Source organism: Phoenix dactylifera, unplaced genomic scaffold, assembly GCF_009389715.1.
Source record: "Phoenix dactylifera cultivar Barhee BC4 unplaced genomic scaffold, palm_55x_up_171113_PBpolish2nd_filt_p 000195F, whole genome shotgun sequence".
NCBI classification, from domain to species: Eukaryota; Viridiplantae; Streptophyta; class Magnoliopsida; order Arecales; family Arecaceae; genus Phoenix; species Phoenix dactylifera.
In genome coordinates, this window is record NW_024067719.1 from 888,188 (window position 1) to 908,914 (window position 20,727).

Below are 20,727 nucleotides of genomic sequence, written 5' to 3' on the forward strand. Positions count from 1 at the left end.
AATTATTTAGCACTTATCAGGCAGCAAGCATGGCTTCTTCTTCCTCCTCTTGGTCAGCTACATGGAAGAAAGGAAGGTGTTCCTCTCTTCCCTCCTTCTTCATCCATGGTAAAGAAAAGAAAAGAAAGTGTTTCTTCCTCCTCCTTCTTTTTCCTCTTGGAAGCAATCAAGAGTTGATTGTTAGAGGAGTTCCAACCATCAAAGGGATCTCTGCAAGGGAGCTAGCACCCCGGTGAGATTGTAACCTCGATTAATCTAGATCTTCGTGTGGATACCCTAGAGGCCGGACACTTGTGCGGCTTCAAACGAACCTGATTTTCACGATCATCAAATAGCGGTGAAGATCTACCCGCTCAAAGGTAAAGATTTGATCTTTATAATTTTTAATAGTAGATCTGAAAATTAATCAAGTAATTAATTTTAATTCTTTCCTTCAGATTTCATGATCTTCTGAGTTAGAGAACTTCGATTTTTTTTGAAATCTACATTCCTCGGAACGTTCATGAGATGAACGACCCTGCGTGCGTCTTTCCGCTGCGATCGTCGCAACGCGTGCGTAGGTAACCCGACATGTCAACCATCGACGTGCAACATGCATCACAGATTACATCCCAGATTAATTTAATATAAAAGAATAATTACAACCCTTTTTCATGAGACACGCAGGTCTCTAGTACATGAATTTAAGATGCACGCAGGCATCTGAAAATCTGAATTACATGCTATCACATAACATCATAGAACATCGTAGAATATTTCAGCACATTCGAAAGGGTTCATTCATGATCATCACCATACGCATCTCATGCATAAATATAATTTGCAGATCTGTAATTTAACTGATTATGTCATCTCATAAGTTGCTGATCATACAAGATATAATTCTAAATATTTATAATCATATTATTAAAGCAATAGAATCATTAATCCAAGCATACAAAAATCAGCATGCAAAAAATCAGCAGCCTGAAATTCTGCATGCAGAAAATTTCAGCAAACATAATCTTTTAAATTTCAGATTTAATATGCCTTTACTAACTAATCCTAATCTTAATCTACGAACGACGGTTTTAAAATAAGTTTATGCGATGAACGGAATTTCGCGCATGCCTTTCGCTGTGTTTAGAATTTTTCTGCGGCGTGCGAGAGATTCCAACAACTAGATCAAGAATGTACCGAAAAACTAATGTACTAGATCAAGAGTAGGAGTATGAGATGTTGAGGTTTGGAGTGAGACCGCGCCTGCCAAGTTTACCTTCACCAAGCTTTTGACAGTATGGTTTGACATGCTGTTGATGGGATTTGGAGCGAGACCGCGCCTGCCAAGTCTACTCGCCAAGCTTTTGACGGTATGGTTTAACGCACTGCTGCTAAGGTTTGAAACGAGATCATGCCTACCAAGTTTATCCGCCAAGCTTCTGATGGTATGGTTTGACATGCTGCTGCTGGAGTTTGGAGCGAGACCGCGCCTGCCAAATTTACCCGCCAAGCTATTGACGGTATAGTTTGACGTGCTACCGCTGGGGTTTGGAACGAGACCGCATCTGCCAAGTTTACCCGTTAAGCTTCTGACGGTATGATTTGACGCGTTGCTGCTAGAATTTGGAGCGAGACTAACTGCCAAGTTTATCTACCAAGCTTCTGACGGTACGGTTTGAGCCACTGCTGCTGGGGTTTGGAACGAGACCGCGGCTGCCAAGTTTATTCACCAATTTCTGACGGTACGGTTTGATGCACTGCTGCTGGGGTTTGAAGCGAGACCGCACCTATCAAGTTTACCTGCTAAGCTTTTGATGGTATGGTTTGACGAGCTGCTGCTGGAGGTTTTTTTTTTAGAGTAAAAAAAAAAATACTTTAGCCCTGAGGATCCAAGTGGGTCGGCGATGTCACCTTCCGATCGAAAGTCAAACAAAAAATAATGAAAAAATAATAAAAAATAATTAAAGAGAAAAAGAAGAAAGAAAGAAAGCTAGAATTTTATCAAGATCTTGATGAGAAGAAGGGGCTTTGAAAGCCACCGAGGCCGGAGCCCCAGCTACACCCCCAAATGAGACAAAAGAAATAGAGGATTACGAGTGATGATGACTACAGAAAAGGCGAAAGAGAGGATGACAGCAGGTTACGTGATCGGTAGCTCTGACACCATGTTGAAAAGGAAGCATGAGAGAAGAGAATTGTATTTCTGTCTGTCAGTTACAATATACAAAAGCAATCTTTATATAGACTAGAAGGCTGACGAAATTTGGTAATGCTGACTACGTTTGGCACAATCAATCACAAATCAATCAAGGTAAAGTTTAGTAAGACCAACTAAGTTTAGCACAATCAATTAAATATCAATCAAGATGAAGTTTAGTAAGGCCGACTAAATTTGATACAATCCATTAATTAATGGATTCCAACAATAGTTTTCAGACTAGAAGGCTTGTGAAAAGGGGTATATTTTAATCCGTGGCTGGCTACGGTTGGTCCCCTTCCCCACTTCCTTTTTCAGATACATGTGTATTCGGTAATCTGATAATTAGATTTTTCTTTTATTTTTCCTCCAAGTTGAAAAGAATAGTTGCTGGCTTCATTATTTATCTTGATTGATAGCCAGTCTCTTCGAGGGATGTACGTAATGGGCACTCCATACTTGGCGGATTGGCACTACAGTGATTTTCTATTTCATGCTTAGTAATTATCGCAATTCTTCGCAATGACGAACTTCTTTATTGCCTAGTAATCCAAGATCCCAGTCCAAATGCTATAAGATTTTCTCAAGGAAACTTCATTAATACAATACATGAATCTTCAAGCCTACAAAGCATTGTGATTTAACATTTAAAATTTGGAGGGCGATAAAGGCTAACAGTCCTTTCATTGATCTCCTGTATTGGTCTTGCATTCATTTCAAAATCCTGCAAATTTCAAGAGGCAGAGATGATAGACCTAAAATATCGAATTACAATTAAAAAATAAGTACAATGGGACTCATATCATAAAATATTTATATGTCTTATAATGCTCATGATCCATATCACATGCTACCAGGAATATCTTACCTAAAAAAATTTTGTTTTATCAATCATTTTACTTATGACTGTGATATTGCATTTTCCCCAGGTTCTTTTATTTTGCATGAAATGTTTCTTTGAAAATTCCTAGGATTCTTGGGATCTTAGATTATTCAGAACATTTCTGGCTTTCCAAAATGTAACAATCTTCATGATGGTGGTTAAAATTAATTTTGGTCCAGGGTAAAGAAACGAATTGAAACGCACAATAGGGATCTAAATCCTCATAAATCTTTACAGTATCTTCCTCAGCTTCCAAATGAAGAAGATAAAAGATAATATTTTAATTGAATTTTAACTACATGGCACTTTGCAATCAGACCAATTTGTTGAATCTATAACATAGTTTTTTGTTTCAATCAAGAAAAATTTTGTATGGTATCAATCCACACTACTGAAAAGTATGGTTTCAGTGATGGCTTTTTATAGTGCAAAATAATATTTACCTCTAAAAAATTTTAGATATATAGTTGGAAAAAACTAATTGCTCCAGAAAAATATTATATTATTGCAACAAAATATGTGGATGATAAAAAAATCTATTTTAGTGAGGCATTTGTTTGCTATGATAACTTATTTTATGTCAACATATAAATTGCCACTAAAATTTTTGCTATGTCTCTATAGAGGCTATTATTTTTTTGCCGCTACTCTGTTAGGATGCTTATGATAACAATTTTATGACTTTTGGTGCCTTTAACTTTTGCCCTTAAAAGCCTATCTCGTTTGTACCAAAAAAAAAAAAAGAAAAAGCCTATCTTGCTGTAGCACTAATAAAAAATCAAATGTCTTTTTTATATGTACAGATTAACATGTCTTTTTATATTCGTCTATATATATATATGCTACTGCTACATCTTGCAAGTAATCAATCAAGAATAAAAATATTAGGAAAAACTTATACTTTATATTGATGATTCAAGCACAAATATAAGAAGTATTTTACTTTGGTCCACAAAATTTTGGGTACATATCATGCGATTTACCTTTCATAACAATTATATATATATATACATATATACATACGAAAAGCAATACGATAAATGGAAAATACACATAAAATGTCTCTTATATTATTTTTATTCAAAATAGGGAAAGAGGTATTATTGAAGCAATGGATGTCAATATCAATAAATAGAGTAAAATTATAACTAATACAACAAGTTGACTATGTTTAGTGGATATTTTTTAATCAAATATAATATATCCACTAATATAATATATATAAGATTATAAAAATTATTTTCTGTTTTTTATTGATGGAGATAAAAGTGAGAACTCGATTTATATTGACATTAGTAGTTTCTAGATTGTCTATATCCCTAACTATAAATGGATTAGTTTATAAGTATCTGATGATACATTTCGTGGATTGGATCTGTTATGGGGGGAATTGAGCCGCCATGCCCCACGTGATCGGCACGCGTATCCAGGAAAGCTACAGCTGCCCTATGATCCAGCACTCCGACCCCGAGTCGGACCTCCTCGGCTCTGCAGCCCGACCCCGGGTCGGCTGCCCTATGATCCAGCACTCCGACCCCGAGTCGGACCTCCTCGGCTCCGCAGCCCGACCCCGGGTCGGCTGCCCTATGATCCAGCATTCCGACCCCAAATCGGAGATCTTTTGATAACGACAGGCTATTCTCCAGAGGCACGCCGCGGCCTCCTGCTCCACTACTCCCTGCAACGGCTGTACCCGATGCTGCCCACGATCTCCTGTATCGACCGTTCAAAGCGGAGCTCCACTACGCCCTGCCATGACCGTACCCGGCGCTGCTCCACGACGCCCCGTAACGGCCATGTCAGTGGCCATTCTATCGTGCCCCACGACGACAAACCCCCCTGAGAGACCTCCCAGCCAGGCATATATGCGGCTGGGGGGAGAAGGGGGGGGGGTAAGCAATACCTCCCAGAGCACTCTCTCCCACTTGTGATTATCATCTCTCCTCCTCCAATCTCCTCTGACTTGACCGTCGGAGGGCCATCACCACCCTGGTGGTGGTGCAAGGCTTGTTTTGCAGGTTCCTTGGCGGAAGGTGGAGCGCAACCAGCACCAACCAAGACAACTCAGGCGGAACCCCGTTCACACCGTCGTGTCAATCGTTCTCGGTTTGGACCACCAGCAACAGTTGGCGCTAGAGGAAGGGACGAATCTCAGAACGATCGTAATGGCACGGCGAGGTGGTCGCGGAGCTTCCAATGCTTCCGGTCGCGGAGCCTCTCGCGCCTCTGGCCGGGAGGCTGCTGCGTCCCCAACACACTCTCAGCAGCATTCCACCGCTTCTCCTCCCATTCAGACGGTCGAACCTGCTCAGTTCGACCAGCTAGCCCAGCAGGTTCGCACCCTCGCGGAGGCAGTGCAGAATCTGCAGGGTGTGATCTCTCGGGTGCCGCAGCGGGCTCAGGAGCCGCTGCTCCCCGAGCACTCGCCTCTTCCTCACAACCCGCGCTCCTTCCTCTCCCATGGAGAGGAGCGCCGGCGCGGGGAGGATTCTCGAGTGCGGTCCATTCTGCCAGGACCTTCTCATCGGAGCTGCGCGGGGTACGAGAGGCGGACCCGGGCGCGTTCTCAGACACCCCAGTCCTCGAGGGGCCCGCACTCCAGTCGGTCCCCCTCGCGCCGCTCCTTGTCTCCCACCCACCGGTCGCGCTCCCTGGACCGGCGGGTGGACGATCTCCACAGACAGCTCCAGGTCCTGAAGGGCCACTCCAAAGATCCCTTCGCCGACTTGGAAATCTCCTCCCAGCCGGCGCTTGCCTCAAGGATCCTGCGAACCCTAAACCCGCCGGGGTTCAAAATGCCGGCGATCGAACCCTACGACGGGGCGGCGGACCCACGGGACCACGTGGAGAGTTTCAGGACTCTTATGCTCCTCCATGGAGCATCGGATCCTCTCCTCTGCAAGGCCTTCCCGGCGACCCTCTGCGGCCCGGCAAGGGCGTGGTTCGCCGGCCTGGAGGCTAATTCCATCCAGTCCTTCCACCAGTTCACCCGTCTCTTCATCAGCCATTTCGCCGTCAGTAGCCGGCGAAGACTGGTCTCCGACTCCCTCTTCGATGTCCGGCAGAACGAGGGAGAGAGCCTGCGGGATTATCTCACCCGCTTCAACAAGGCAACACTGGAGGTCCGGAATTTGAGCCAGGAGGTGGCTCTCTCAGCCCTGAAGCGAGGCTTCCGGAAGGGCAGACTCACCTTCTCCCTGGACAAACGTCTGCCGCGGAGCTTCCCGGAGCTGTTGTCTCGGGCAAACCAGTATGCAGACGCCGAGGAGGCAGCCTCCCACCGGAACAAGGAGGCCGCCGAAGCCCCTCTAAAGCCCGGGAAGAAAAGGCGAAAAGAGGCACCCCAGAGGAGGAGCCCGACGCCTCAACGCCGGCGCAGAAGCCCGTCACCAGCAAGGAACCACGGCGCCACACGCCCTCGTTCTCCGCACCGACGCTTCAACCGGTACACCCCACTCCTGGCCCCCGGGCCCAGATCCTCATGGAGGTCAAGGGGCGGGAGGACCTCCCGGTTCCGAGGCAGATGAAGAAGATCCCTGGGAGGAAGCCTTCTCGGGCGTACTGTGAGTACCACCGAGACCACGGCCACGATACCGAAGACTGCTTCCAGCTTCGGGACGAGATCGAGGCTCTCATTCGCCGAGGACGTCTCGGTCGATATGTAAACGACCGACGTCCCCCCGCAGACCCGCGTTCAGCCGACCCGGCCCCTCAGGAGCCTCGGGAGCAGAATCGACCCGTTGCGGGAGTGATCCACACCATCACTGGGGGCTGCTCTCGGCCCGTGAGGAACGCAGGGGGCTCGGCGGAAGTATCAGGAGTGGCCGTCGCGAAGAGGCAGCGGGTCGGAAATGTAATCACTTTTTGTGATGAAGATGTAAAGGGGGTTCAGACTCCCCACGATGACGCCATGGTGATCTCTCTCACTATGGCGGACTATGATGTAAGGCGTGTTCTTGTGGATAGTGGAAGCTCAGCTGATATTTTGTATTACGAGGCCTTCCAAAAGATGGGCTTTTCCCGACAATTGTTGCACAAAACATCCACCCCCCTCATAGGATTCACTGGAGACGCTATCTCGGCCGAAGGTGTCATCGAGCTGCCTGTGACTGCGGGCATTGCACCCGCAGAAGCCACGGTGCGGCTCGGGTTCTTGGTCGTCCGTGTCCCCTCGGCCTACAACGCTATCCTCGGACGACCCGGACTGAACGCCCTTCGCGCGGTGGTTTCTACCTACCATTTGCTCATGCGGTTCCCCACAGCGGCCGGGATTGGAGAGGTCCGAGGTGACCAGCCGACCGCACGGCAGTGTTTCCTAGCAACTCTCAAAGGGAAGAAGCCCATGGAGGCCCTAAGCGTCGAGTCACTTGACGCCAGAGACGAAGTGGCCTTGCGGCACGGGGAGCCGGCCGAGGGCGTAATCGAAGTTCCCCTCGAAGAAGGCCGCCCGGACCGCACGGTCCGGGTCGGTGCCAATCTCGACTTGGAAGCTCGGCTCCGGTTAGTGGAATTCCTCCGAGCCAATGCAGATGTGTTTGCCTGGTCGGCGGCCGACGTACCTGGGATCGACCCGGAGGTCGTTTCTCACGCCCTCAACGTCGACCCGACCCACCGACCGGTAAAGCAAAAGAAGAGACACTGTGCCCCGGATCGGATCCGGGTGGTCGACCAGGAGGTAGACAAACTCTTGGAGGCAGGTTTCATAAGAGAGGTGAGCTACCCCGAGTGGCTGGCAAACGTCGTACTTGTCCGGAAGGCGAGCGGGAAGTGGAGGATGTGCGTCGACTACACCGACCTGAACAAGGCGTGCCCCAAGGATAGCTTTCCGCTTCCACGGATAGACCAACTGGTCGACGCGACTTCCGGATATCAGCTACTGTCTTTTATGGACGCCTTCTCCGGCTACAACCAAATAATGATGGCTCCACAGGACGAGGAGAAAACTGCCTTCATAACAGACCGGGGGCTGTACTGTTACAAGGTAATGCCCTTCGGTCTGAAGAACGCTGGCGCCACTTACCAGCGCCTCGTCAATAAAATCTTCAAGGAGCAGATCGGCCGGAATATGGAGGTGTACGTGGACGATATGCTGGTAAAAAGCCGCCATGCAGACCAGCACATTGCAGATCTGGAGGAGACTTTCACCACCTTGCGAAAGTTTCGCATGAAGCTAAACCCAGCGAAGTGCGCTTTTGGTGCTTCGGCCGGGAGGTTCCTCGGTTTCATTGTCAACCAGCGCGGGATCGAGGCCAACCCGGACAAGATCAAAGCCATACAAGATATGTCCCCTCCGACCAAAGTGAAGGAGGTTCAGGAGCTCGCTGGAAGGGTCGCCGCGCTCGGACGATTTGTGGCAAAGTCGGCCGAACGCTGCCAACCATTCTTCAAGGTGTTGAAGCGCCCAAAAGACTTCCTCTGGACGGCCGAATGCCATGCGGCGTTCGACCAGCTCAAGGAGTACATGGCGTCTCCTCCCCTGCTGTCCAAGCCGCAAGAGGGGGAGATGCTCTACCTTTACCTGGCGGTCTCCCCAACCGCAGTCAGCGCAGTACTGGTTCGGGAAGAGGCAAGACTTCAGAAGCCTGTATACTACATCAGCCGAGTCCTCCGGGATGCCGAGACGCGGTACACGAAGGCTGAGAAAATCGCCTTCGCGCTGCTGACTGCGACCAGGAGGCTTCGCCCCTATTTCCAGGCTCATTCTGTCACCCTTTTGACCGATCAACCACTGCGGCAGATTTTCAGCAATCCAGAGAATGCGGGACGGCTGGTGAAGTGGGCAGTAGAACTTGGTGAGTTCGACATCCGCTACCAGCCCCGACCAGCCATCAAGGCCCAGGTACTCGCGGACTTTCTCGCTGAGTGCACTGTGCAGGAGGCGGAACCTAAGCCGCCGGAGACACCCAGCCTCGATCTCCCGATCTGGACGCTCCACATTGACGGGTCGTCGAACCCTGAAGGTGGAGGGGCTGGGCTGGTCCTCACCAATCCCGATGGAGTGATAGCCGAGTATGCCTTGAGGTTCGGATTTCCAGTGACCAACAATGAGGCGGAGTACGAGGCCCTAGTCGCGGGACTCAAACTCGCCAAGGAGCTCGGCATCCGGCGTCTGAAAGTCTTCACCGACTCCCAGCTGGTGGTCGGGCAGGTTCGAGGGGAGTTCGAGGCGCGGAGCCCGACCATGCAGAGCTACGTCCGGAAGGTGCAAACACTCATTCCCGACCTCGGCAGTGTTGACATTCAGCAGGTCCCGAGGAGCGAAAATGCCAGGGCCGACAGGTTGTCCCGCCTAGTGGACGCAGACGCGCACAACTTGTCGAGGGCAATCTACCTGGAGACCCTGGATGCCCCGAGCATTGACGGGGCTGGAGCGGTGATGGCAATTGATCCGGAGCCGTCTTGGATGGACCCGCTCGTCGCCTACCTCGCCGAAGGAATCCTCCCTGAAGACGAAGATCAGGCCCGGCGGCTTGTAAAGAAGTCCGCCCACTACGTACTTTATGAAGGGAGGCTGTATCGGACCTCGTTTACCGCCCCCCTCTTAAGGTGCCTCCGCCCCGCGGAAGCGGCCTACGCCCTCGGCGAAGTCCACGAAGGCATCTGCGGATCGCACTTGGGGGCTAGGTCCTTGGCGCATAAGATCATGAGGCAAGGCTACTATTGGCCGACCTTGATGGAGGACTCGAAGGACCACGTGCGGAAATGCGACGCCTGCCAGCGCCACGCCAATGTCCAGAGAGTCCCCTCTGTCCCCTTGGCGCCAATCACCGCGCCCTGGCCCTTCGCACAATGGGGAATGGATATCCTCGGACCATTCCCCGTCGCTTCGGCCCAGCGGAAATTTTTGATTGTCGCCATCGACTACTTCACCAAGTGGGTGGAGGCAGAGCCACTGGCCACCATCACGGAGGCACAAGTCCGGAAGTTCGTGAAGAAGAACATCATTGTCCGATTTGGAGTACCTCGGGTCCTCATCTCGGATAACGGTCGACAGTTTGATAACAAGCACTTCCGGGACTTCTGCGAGGAATTCGGGATCGAGCATCGGTTCACATCCGTGTCGCATCCCCAAACCAACGGCGAGGCCGAGGTCACAAATCGGACAATCCTCCAAGGTATCAAAGCGCGGATCGGCCGGACGGGGCAAGCTTGGGTCGAGGAACTCGAGAATGTCCTTTGGGCGTATCGGACCACACAACGGACTCCTACTGGAGAGACGCCTTTCAGCCTAACCTATGGCACGGAAGCCGTTGCCCCCGTGGAGCTCGGACTCCCCTCGCCTCGGGTGGCCGCGCACCGACCCGAGGCCAATTCAGAGCAACTCCGAGGGAACTTGGATCTCTTGGAAGAGGCAAGGGAAATGGCTCAGGTACGGATGGCAATGTATCAGCAGAGGGTGGCCCGATATTACAACTCCAAAGTCCGACCGAAGCTTTTCAGAATTGGAGATCTGGTGCTGAGGCGAGCTAAGGCATCTCAACCTACGGAAGGTGGGAAGCTAGCGCCAAATTGGGAAGGCCCGTATAAAGTTCGTTGGGTAAACCGACCTGGCTCCTACCAGTTGGAAGCCCTAGATGGCCGAGAAATTCCAAGGGGCTGGAATTCCGCTAACCTGCGGATGTATTACCAGTAGAACAACAAGGCCAGAAAGACAATTTAAAAAGGTGCAATACTTTTCATTTCAATAATTTCTGGTTACAGTGGCGTGCTCGTGTGATTACAAGGAATTCCCAGAGGGGAATTAGGGAGTAAAGAAAGTAAAGAAGAGGTGGGGACCCAAACCCTCAACCCAGGGCGGCTGCAGTCCCACCAGAAGTGGGTGCTTCTAACCGGAGGCGCCATCCAGCACTCACCAAAAAGAGGAGGAGCCGCCGCAGAAGAAGCTCCCGCTGCCCCCAGGGGAACGCCGCCTCCAAAGGATATTCCCATCTTCCCCAGTGGTAGGGAAGAGAAGGGATTCGAGGGGGAAGAGTATATGGAGGCGCGGTCCCGGATTGAGCGTCCGGCGCAGAGCTCAACCGGGAGGCTGAACTTCAAGGAGGGGAGATGTGATCCCGGATGAAACGCCTAGAGCGGAGTTCCGCCGGGGAGACCCTCCTTGTTGATCCCAGATGAAACGGCTAGTTGGCTGAAGTTGTAAGGGGAGCGCCTCCCCTTTCCTTCGACAGGAGTCTCTCAGTCATATGCCAAGGAGGAGGTCCGCGATCCATGGCAACCTGCAGCTCCGGCTTAGCAAATTCCATCGTACCTGCACCTGTATTTATAGCCAAGCTGCGGCCCCCTGGTAGTTCCGATACGGGTGGCTCCAATAAATGCAGGCGCACTGAATCCGGAGCCGTTCCGGCTCCCGAGGCGTATCTCCCCGCGATTTCCTAAGCGTCATTCTCCTTAAATCGCATTCTTTGTGCAGGACGATCCGGGTGACGTATACCCCTAGGTCCACGTGTCTCCGCTCGCGCCCAGGCCGCATCCTCCTCGAAGAACCCGCGTATCGCGGCCGCTCAACTAACACTCCTCACCAGCAGCAACTGGCGATCCGATTTCCCAGGTAACGCATTAATTAGCGTTTAATACCCTTCTCGTGTTCCCCCCAGGCAACGCTTGGAGGAGAGGAGAAACACGGTCGCGGCTGGGCACAGAGAAACCCCGATGGGCGGCGAGCGACAAGTGGCCGACCAACGAGTGGAATGTCCCGAGGCTCGGCCCTCGGATGCCTGGCTAACCCGATGATCATCCCGGGAGCAGACTAGCCGGAAGCCCCGACCGGTCGCCTCGGCTTGCGCCAGCCTTGGCCGACCAACGAGCGGAATTTCCCTGAGGCTTGACAACCCTCAGATGCCTGGCTAACCCGATGATCATCCCGGGAGCAGACTAGCCGGAAGCCCCGACCGGTCGCCTCGGCTTGCGCCAGCCTTGGCCGACCAACGAGCGGAATTTCCCTGAGGCTTGACAACCCTCAGATGCCTGGCTAACCCGATGATCATCCCGGGAGCAGACTAGCCGGAAGCCCCGACCGGTCGCCTCGGCTTGCGCCAGCCTTGGCCGACCAACGAGCGGAATTTCCCTGAGGCTTGACAACCCCCAGATGCCTGGCTAACCCGATGATCATCCCGGGAGCAGACTAGCCGGAAGCCCCGACCGGTCGCCTCGGCTTGCGCCAGCCTTGGCCGACCAACGAGTGGAATTTCCCTGAGACTTGACAACCCTCAGATGCCTGGCTAACCCGATGATCATCCCGGGAGCAGACTAGCCAGAAGCCCCGACCGGTCGCCTCGGCTTGCGCCAGCCTTGGCCGACCAACGAGTGGAATTTCCCTGAGGCTTGACAACCCTCAGATGCCTGGCTAACCCGATGATCATCCCGGGAGCAGACTAGCCGGAAGCCCCGACCGGTCGCCTCGGCTTGCGCCAGCCTTGGCCGACCAACGAGTGGAATTTCCCTGAGGCTTGACAACCCTCAGATGCCTGGCTAACCCGATGATCATCCCGGGAGCAGACTAGCCGGAAGCCCCGACCGGTCGCCTCGGCTTGCGCCAGCCTTGGCCGACCAACGAGTGGAATTTCCTTGAGGCTTGACAACCCTCAGATGCCTGGCTAACCCGATGATCATCCCGGGAGCAGACTAGCCGGAAGCCCCGACCGGTCGCCTCGGCTTGCGCCAGCCTTGGCCGACCAACGAGCGGAATTTCCCTGAGGCTTGACAACCCCCAGATGCCTGGCTAACCCGATGATCATCCCGGGAGCAGACTAGCCGGAAGCCCCGACCGGTCGCCTCGGCTTGCGCCAGCCTTGGCCGACCAACGAGTGGAATTTCCCTGAGGCTTGACAACCCTCAGATGCCTGGCTAACCCGATGATCATCCCGGGAGCAGACTAGCCGGAAGCCCCGACCGGTCGCCTCGGCTTGCGCCAGCCTTGGCCGACCAACGAGTGGAATTTCCCTGAGGCTTGACAACCCTCAGATGCCTGGCTAACCCGATGATCATCCCGGGAGCAGACTAGCCGGAAGCCCCGACCGGTCGCCTCGGCTTGCGCCAGCCTTGGCCGACCAACGAGTGGAATTTCCCTGAGGCTTGACAACCCTCAGATGCCTGGCTAACCCGATGATCATCCTGGGAGCAGACTAGCCGGAAGCCCCGACCGGTCGCCTCGGCTTGCGCCAGCCTTGGCCGACCAACGAGTGGAATTTCCCTGAGGCTTGACAACCCTCAGATGCCTGGCTAACCCGATGATCATCCCGGGAGCAGACTAGCCGGAAGCCCCGACCGGTCGCCTCGGCTTGCGCCAGCCTTGGCCGACCAACGAGCGGAATTTCTCTGAGGCTTGACAACCCCCAGATGCCTGGCTAACCCGATGATCATCCCGGGAGCAGACTAGCCGGAAGCCCCGACCGGTCGCCTCGGCTTGCGCCAGCCTTGGCCGACCAACGAGTGGAATTTCCCTGAGGCTTGACAACCCTCAGATGCCTGGCTAACCCGATGATCATCCCGGGAGCAGACTAGCCGGAAGCCCCGACCGGTCGCCTCGGCTTGCGCCAGCCTTGGCCGACCAACGAGTGGAATTTCCCTGAGGCTTGACAACCCTCAGATGCCTGGCTAACCCGATGATCATCCCGGGAGCAGACTAGCCGGAAGCCCCGACCGGTCGCCTCGGCTTGCGCCAGCCTTGGCCGACCAACGAGTGGAATTTCCTTGAGGCTTGACAACCCTCAGATGCCTGGCTAACCCGATGATCATCCCGGGAGCAGACTAGCCGGAAGCCCCGACCGGTCGCCTCGGCTTGCGCCAGCCTTGGCCGACCAACGAGTGGAATCTCCCGAGGCTCGGGCCTCGGATGCCTGGCTAACCCGATGATCATCCCGGGAGCAGACTAGCCGGAAGCCCCGACCGGTCGCTTCGGCTTGCGCCAGCCTTGGTCGACCAGCGAGCGGAAGAATTGCCTGAGGCCTAACCCTCGGATGCCTGGCCTAGCGCCGGAAGAATTTCCTGAGGACTAACCCTCGGATGCCTGGCCCTAGCGCCGGAAGAGTTGCCTGAGGCCTAACCCTCGGATGCCTGGCTCAGCGCCGGAAGAGTTTCCTGAGGCCTAACCCTCGGATGCCTGGCCTAGCGCCGGAAGAATTCCCTGAGGACTAACCCTCGGATGCCTGGCCTAGCGCCGGAAGAGTTGCCTGAGGCCTAACCCTCGGATGCCTGGCTCAGCGCCGGAAGAGTTTCCTGAGGCCTAACCCTCGGATGCCTGGCTTAGCGCCGGAAGAATTTCCTGAGGCCTAACCCTCGGATGCCTGGCTTAGCGCCGGAAGAGTTTCCTGAGGCCTAACCCTCGGATGCCTGGCCTAGCGCCGGAAGAGTTTCCTGAGGCCTAACCCTCGGATGCCTGGCTCAGCGCCGGAAGAGTTTCCTGAGGCCTAACCCTCGGATGCCTGGCTCAGCGCCGGAAGAGTTTCCTGAGGCCTAACCCTCGGATGCCTGGCTTAGCGCCGGAAGAATTTTCTGAGGCCTAACCCTCGGATGCCTGGCTTAGCGCCGGAAGAATTTCCTGAGGCCTAACCCTCGGATGCCTGGCTTAGCGCCGGAAGAATTTCCTGAGGCCTAACCCTCGGATGCCTGGCTTAGCGCCGGAAGAGTTTCCTGAGGTTTAACCCTCGGATGCCTGGCCTAGTGCCGGAAGAACTTCGGGAATCAAAAGTCAGCAAGAAGCAACCAAGAGCTAAAAAAAAAAAAAAGAGGACGAGGGCGAGATGAAGAAATATTCAACGTGCATTAATTTTCAGGGCCGAGGCCCATACAATTGGGCAAAACGCCGACATACAAAAATAAAAAAGACAATGGAAGGTACAAGAGGTCAGCTTGGAGGAACTCCCGAGTCGGGAACGCCGGGCTCGTCCGCGGGAGGTAGGGAAGCAGCAGGAGAACCAGCAGGCGATGGCGCCGGAGAGGAGTCCAGGAGGGAGATCTCGCTCAGGTCAACTTCGGGATACTTAGCCGACACCCTTGCCAGGCCCTCCTCGAAGCCCAAGGTGAAGGCTTCGGCCCCCGCGTCCGACGCGTCATGGACAAACTCGTCAGACTGGCGATAGGTCCGCACTGCCTCCGACATATCATGGGCGAACTCGGCGGACTGGCGATAAGCCTCTACCGCCTAACGCCCGATTTCCGCCCTCTTCTCGGCCAGCTCCGCCTCAGCTCGCTCCATAATCTGAGCCTTGGCCTCCAAGACCTTCGCCACAATCCGGCCTTCGGCCTCAGAGGAGACCCTCAGCAGATCAGCCTGAGCCTCTTTATGCTTCGCCTCGGTAGCAACCCGAGCGGCCTCGGCTTCCTTCAGGCGCGAACGGAGCTCTTGGACGTCCGTGCATGACTTCTCCAGGGCCGACTCCAGTTCGCCTAGTTTGGCTTCAAAAGAGCGGATTCGGTCGCAGGCGTTGTCGGCAGACCGCTGGGCCTTCTCCCACCGCTCTCGATAGTCCGCGATCTTCCGGGACTGCTTTTCAGCCCGTTCCTCCGCCTTCTTGACCCTGCTTTCGAGGCCCGAGGCGGCTTTGAGTTGCTCCCGAGCCTCTGACAGTTGCTCCTCCAGGGCGGCGAAGCCGAGAGCCCGCTCTTCGGCCTCCCGGAGCCTCGCCTCGAGGTCCCCGGTCGTCCTGCCTGCCGCAGCCCGGCCTCCCTCTTCCATTGCTTTCAGCCGGTCCTCGGCCTTCGCCAAAAGCCCCGCCTGTTCCTTGTAGCACTCCTCCAGACGGATCATGTACTGGGCGAGCTAAGAAATAGGAAAAATAAGGGAGTCAGGCGGAGAACAACATAGCCAATAAATGGTGAAAGACGGCCAGAAGAACACTCACCGACATGAGACAGACGCAGCTGGCGGCCCCGACGTCAGAGACATCCAACTCCCGGACCCGCCGACGGTCCTTCTCCAGCAACACTGTTTCGATGAGATTTCGGGCGCCATCGGTAGTGAAGGCAGACCCCGATTTCTCCCCGGAGCCGGATGGTGGTTCTGCAGCCTTACCCTTATCCATCGCCTGGGGAAGAGTCCGGCTGATCACGCTCGCGGCGGGGGTCGCCCCAGGAATTGATAGCGCCAACTGTTGCTGGTGGTCCAAACCGAGAACGATTGACACGACGGTGTGAACGGGGTTCCGCCTGAGTTGTCTTGGTTGGTGCTGGTTGCGCTCCACCTTCCGCCAAGGAACCTGCAAACAAGCCTTGCACCACCACCAGGGTGGTGATGGCCCTCCGACGGTCAAGTCAGAGGAGATTGGAGGAGGAGAGATGATAATCACAAGTGGGAGAGAGTGCTCTGGGAGGTATTGCTTACCCCCCCCCTTCTCCCCCCAGCCGCATATATGCCTGGCTGGGAGGTCTCTCAGGGGGGTTTGTCGTCGTGGGGCACGATAGAATGGCCACTGACATGGCCGTTACGGGGCGTCGTGGAGCAGCGCCGGGTACGGTCATGGCAGGGCGTAGTGGAGCTCCGCTTTGTACGGTCGATACAGGAGATCGTGGGCAGCATCGGGTACAGCCGTTGCAGGGAGTAGTGGAGCAGGAGGCCGCGGCGTGCCTCTGGAGAATATCCTGTCGTTATCAAAAGATCTCCGATTTGGGGTCGGAATGCTGGATCATAGGGCAGCCGACCCGGGGTCGGGCTGCGGAGCCGAGGAGGTCCGACTCGGGGTCGGAGTGCTGGATCATAGGGCAGCCGACCCGGGGTCGGGCTGCGGAGCCGAGGAGGTCCGACTCGGGGTCGGAGTGCTGGATCATAGGGCAGCCGACCCGGGGTCGGGCTGCGGAGCCGAGGAGGTCCGACTCGGGGTCGGAGTGCTGGATCATAGGGCAGCTGTAGCTTTCCTGGATACGCGTGCCGATCACGTGGGGCATGGCGGCTCAATTCCCCCATAACAGGTTCCATTTGCGACCATAGCTTAATATTTTTTGTTTTAAATTTTTTTCTCAAGAGAGATCTAAAGTTGGTAAGCGTTGAAAACATTAATAAGAGTTTCTTTTCTTAGCACACAATGGACGGCAGGAAGGGAGGGAGGGGGAAGAGATCTAGAGAGAAGACAGAGGAAACGCGTTGGAAAGAATGAAAAGAATGGAAGGGATTGCTTTCCACATGCTACTTACATCATGGACAGCCTCTCTAAGTCTATCCACCTGCTTCCTTGATACAGTCCGCACCTGCCAACAATAAACTGGCTCCTTAATGAACCAAAAAACGAAAAAGAGACAGCTTGGACCTTAATCCAATTCCTTTATTCAACCTTTGTCTAATTGACACAAAAAATAGATTGGAGTGAGTTTAGATCCTCTGCGGTGTGTATTTTCACTTCAGAAGCCCATGTATGGTTGGATGGTGATATATATCGCCTATCATGTTGCTATGTCAAACACAGGTAGCATGCCAAACATGATGGGTAACATGACGAGCGAACTCATCCAACATATCATCCATTCAGCCTTGCAAGGCCTTCTGCGGTGCAAAATACACACACCATAGTATCCTAAATAGATTTGGTTAGCACCACAGTGGACGCCTAGTTTGTAATTGAAACCAACCTTTTTTATAATGGTCCACACAACACCTTCAGTGCAAGGTGGAACAGTGAGCGAGCCCAAATATCTATAGTACTTTCTGCTTCCCCATTTTGCATGCCTTGGATTTACCATTCCCAACACCTCCTCTTCCCCCGTCAAGTCTCCTATCTTCATAATTTCTTCCTCCACCTAATCGAAAAAAAGAAAAAAAAAACATTCATGTCCAGCAACACAATTGGCATCCATAATAAAGCATAATTCGGAGAACCATTCCTAAACAATAGAACACTTTGCTTTGCCCATGGAGCACAAACTGACCTCCTCTAGGAATGAATCAGGGCGGCCAATTTTGTACAGAATACCGACCACGGCGACCTTCTGATCGGCACTCTCATGCACCATATGCATCTCCACAGCATACCTGCGTGCAAATTCAGCACAATATCACCTGCGAATTCTATATAGCTAGGATCAGTGTGCCTCAGTGTTTTCTTATAAACCTAAGAAGTTAAGAAGTCAATTTATGATAGTTATTAAAATGACTGAGAGATGAAGCACCTCCGGCCGTTGAGGGTGTGCTCCGAAGGCGCATGCCAGTGCAACTGTTTAAGTGTATACATGGTTTCATTGATCCAGATGGCCCCTGGATCTTCCTCCCATTTGACCTGAATCCATGGAAGAGGAAGCATCGCATGCATTAAGCTATAGTGGACTAAAAGATTGAGAATTTCGGTCCTGAGACTCTCACCATAATATCGTGGCCACGATTCTTGACGACGGCAAGGGCGGCGCGGTAGGTTCGGCGGAGCGGCCCCACGTGGTGATGCACTTGCACTCTTTTGTCCAAGAGATCAAGGGGGGACTGCATCTGACCTTTATTACATATGGCCCAGTCCTCATGGATTTTGCCCCAGTTCTCAGGTCCGTGCTCGCTATCACTCTCGTAGCTGAACTCTCTCTCATCCCCTGCAAGGAATATATGGCACAATTTTAGATCGGAGCTAGCAATCATTTATGCTAAATACCAATGGAAACGGATAAGGAAGCATATAACCCAGAGATGAGAACATGTAAGGAGCTGCATACCAACTTCTTCGGCCGTGGTCCGGGGGATGCACCGTAAAAGAAAAACTGCAACCACCGTTGAGATGATGAGAAGCTTGCGGCGGCCCATGTTTATGTTCTCTAGCCTGGAGAGGGGAAGGTGGATGGCGAAGTATAAATAAAGAGCAGGGAGGGTATTTGAGTCTGGACGTTTTCTTTGTGCATTGTATAATCTCTTTAAAGAAAAAATGGACCGGGTTCAGTCCTAGGCATTAAACATGATCATGGGATGACACAGTTTACTTGCAAGTTAATACGTCTCAAACAGATTAATAGGATTTCAGTGGAATTTAATAGATTAGACATGATTCGGCATTATGTTTAACTGGAAGAAATTTAATGAGTGTCTATATTTTAAGATCATTTTAAACTCCCATCAGAAGACGGACGGGGCCGGGTCTTGTCGATGGCTTTAATTGGAACTAAAATAATCCATATCTGACTCGAATTTAAGCCATATGGTGCAATGCATGCAAAGTCAACTTTGTTAGATTTAAGCCATACGGTGCAATGCATGCAAAGTCAACTTTGTTAGATTTAAGCCATACGGTGTCAAATATTGAAAGAGTAAACGGACATCGGAAACATCGGAGCAAAGAATGGAATATATATAATAGCGAAAGGAGAAGTGGACCGGGGGGCTCTGGGGAAACAAGCCAAACCGAGAAGGTAATAAAAAAATTTTTTGGCGAGAATCAGACCTGCCATCACTCGGGCAAAATGGAACCGGAGGTCATATATAGTCCCTTCTTTTTGGGTTTTCCTCAAGTGCTTCAGTACTTGTTTTGCATCGCCGGTTTCCGCAAAAGATCATCGAAGGTAACCCAGGCCGAATGGATGGATGGAGATCAAATCCTTAGACATAATACCACTCAAAACTCTGACCTCGAATTCTTTGCTGGTCTGAGACCTGAATCTAAAATTTTCAACTAAGGCCTTCAAGAAAACCACCGAAATTAATTAGATCAAAACTTTGAGAGATAATGCTATCCAACATTTGATCCTCATCAAGGTTCATCAACTTGGTATCAGATTCTGCACTGGTACTATTTTATTATAGTGTCGACATGCGATATGGTACGAGACGATGAAATGTACAGAATGTTGGTACGGTATATATGAAATCGTATACCAGTTCAGTATCTAGACAGTATGTTATGCTTGATATGATACATTGATAAGTGTTAAATAATGCGTAAATTAATCTATTTTACATAGCATTTATTATTATTTTTATACACATATTCTAAATTTAAACATAAGAAAATGTATTTTCCTTCATCATTTCATTTTAAATAAATTATTGAAGTTTGATTGATTTTCTTAATTATTTGAGCCCAATGTATGCAGGTCGAGCCAAACTTAATTGGATGATGCCTAAACCCACACTACATCCCATCAATTTCTTTTCTTTTTCTTCACACGTTCACCCACCAAGACTCTTTCTCTCCACGTGTCCAAACTTCCCCAGTTTTAAGCTTCAAACAGAGTCAACCCCAATTTTCTTTTCATCACGAATCACAGCCACATCCAGCCACGTCCGTTTCCCTTCATCCGCATGAGTCCAGCATCCACGTAAGCTCTAAGTCCCAGCTCGTGTCCAGCCTCACGTCCATGTTGATCCAGTCTTCATCTCAGCCGTGAACAGCATCTCAGTTTCTTCCAAATCCCCTGCATCCCAGAACATAGTTCATCTTCTCCAAAAATCAAGCATCCCGTGAGCCATATCCTCCCATTCGGATTAACTCCATCAACCACGGATGAATCCCTTGCATCCCGGAACCGAGTCTTCTCCGCGTTCCCTCCACGACCGTAATCCAACTCATCTGTAGCATTCCTCCCAACTGTCCGCCCTTTCTCTCGTTCGTAAGCTCCAAGTCCAGCTGCTCAACCGCAGATCCAACTTAAAGTTTTCCGGATTAGCCTCATCTCCCACGGATAAGGATCCCAGCCAACCGCAAATCAAATTCAAAGTCATCCTTATCCCCTTCTTCGAAACAGAGTCCCAGCGATTTTTCTGTGATCCATC

The 20,727-nt window shown here is 51.9% G+C and overlaps 1 protein-coding gene across 1 annotated transcript; it reads right to left on the reverse strand.

Moving 5' to 3' along the window:
• Positions 1-2,754: 2,754 nt before the first annotated feature.
• LOC103698670 (alpha carbonic anhydrase 7-like) lies at positions 2,755-18,812 on the reverse strand. The gene is made up of 7 exons (XM_008780711.4): positions 18,681-18,812; positions 18,343-18,560; positions 18,153-18,259; positions 17,913-18,015; positions 17,616-17,783; positions 17,184-17,237; positions 2,755-2,900 (listed from the first exon to the last, which is right to left on the reverse strand). The coding sequence occupies exons 1-7, from the start codon at positions 18,766-18,768 to the stop codon at positions 2,817-2,819; spliced, it is 822 nt and encodes a 273-aa protein (XP_008778933.2). The 5' UTR covers positions 18,769-18,812; the 3' UTR covers positions 2,755-2,816.
• Between the last annotated feature and the right edge of the window lie 1,915 nt (positions 18,813-20,727).

Excerpts from the sequence above, each read along its gene's own strand:
- LOC103698670 (XM_008780711.4), bottom strand. The coding sequence starts at position 18,768 with ATGGGCCGCCGCAAGCTTCTCATCATCTCAACGGTGGTTGCAGTTTTT. Across the intron at positions 18,016-18,152 it reads CACACCCTCAACGGCCGGAG|GTATGCTGTGGAGATGCATA; the intron begins GTGCTTCATCTC and ends ATTTGCACGCAG. Across the intron at positions 17,784-17,912 it reads CTGATTCATTCCTAGAGGAG|GTGGAGGAAGAAATTATGAA; the intron begins GTCAGTTTGTGC and ends TTTTTCGATTAG.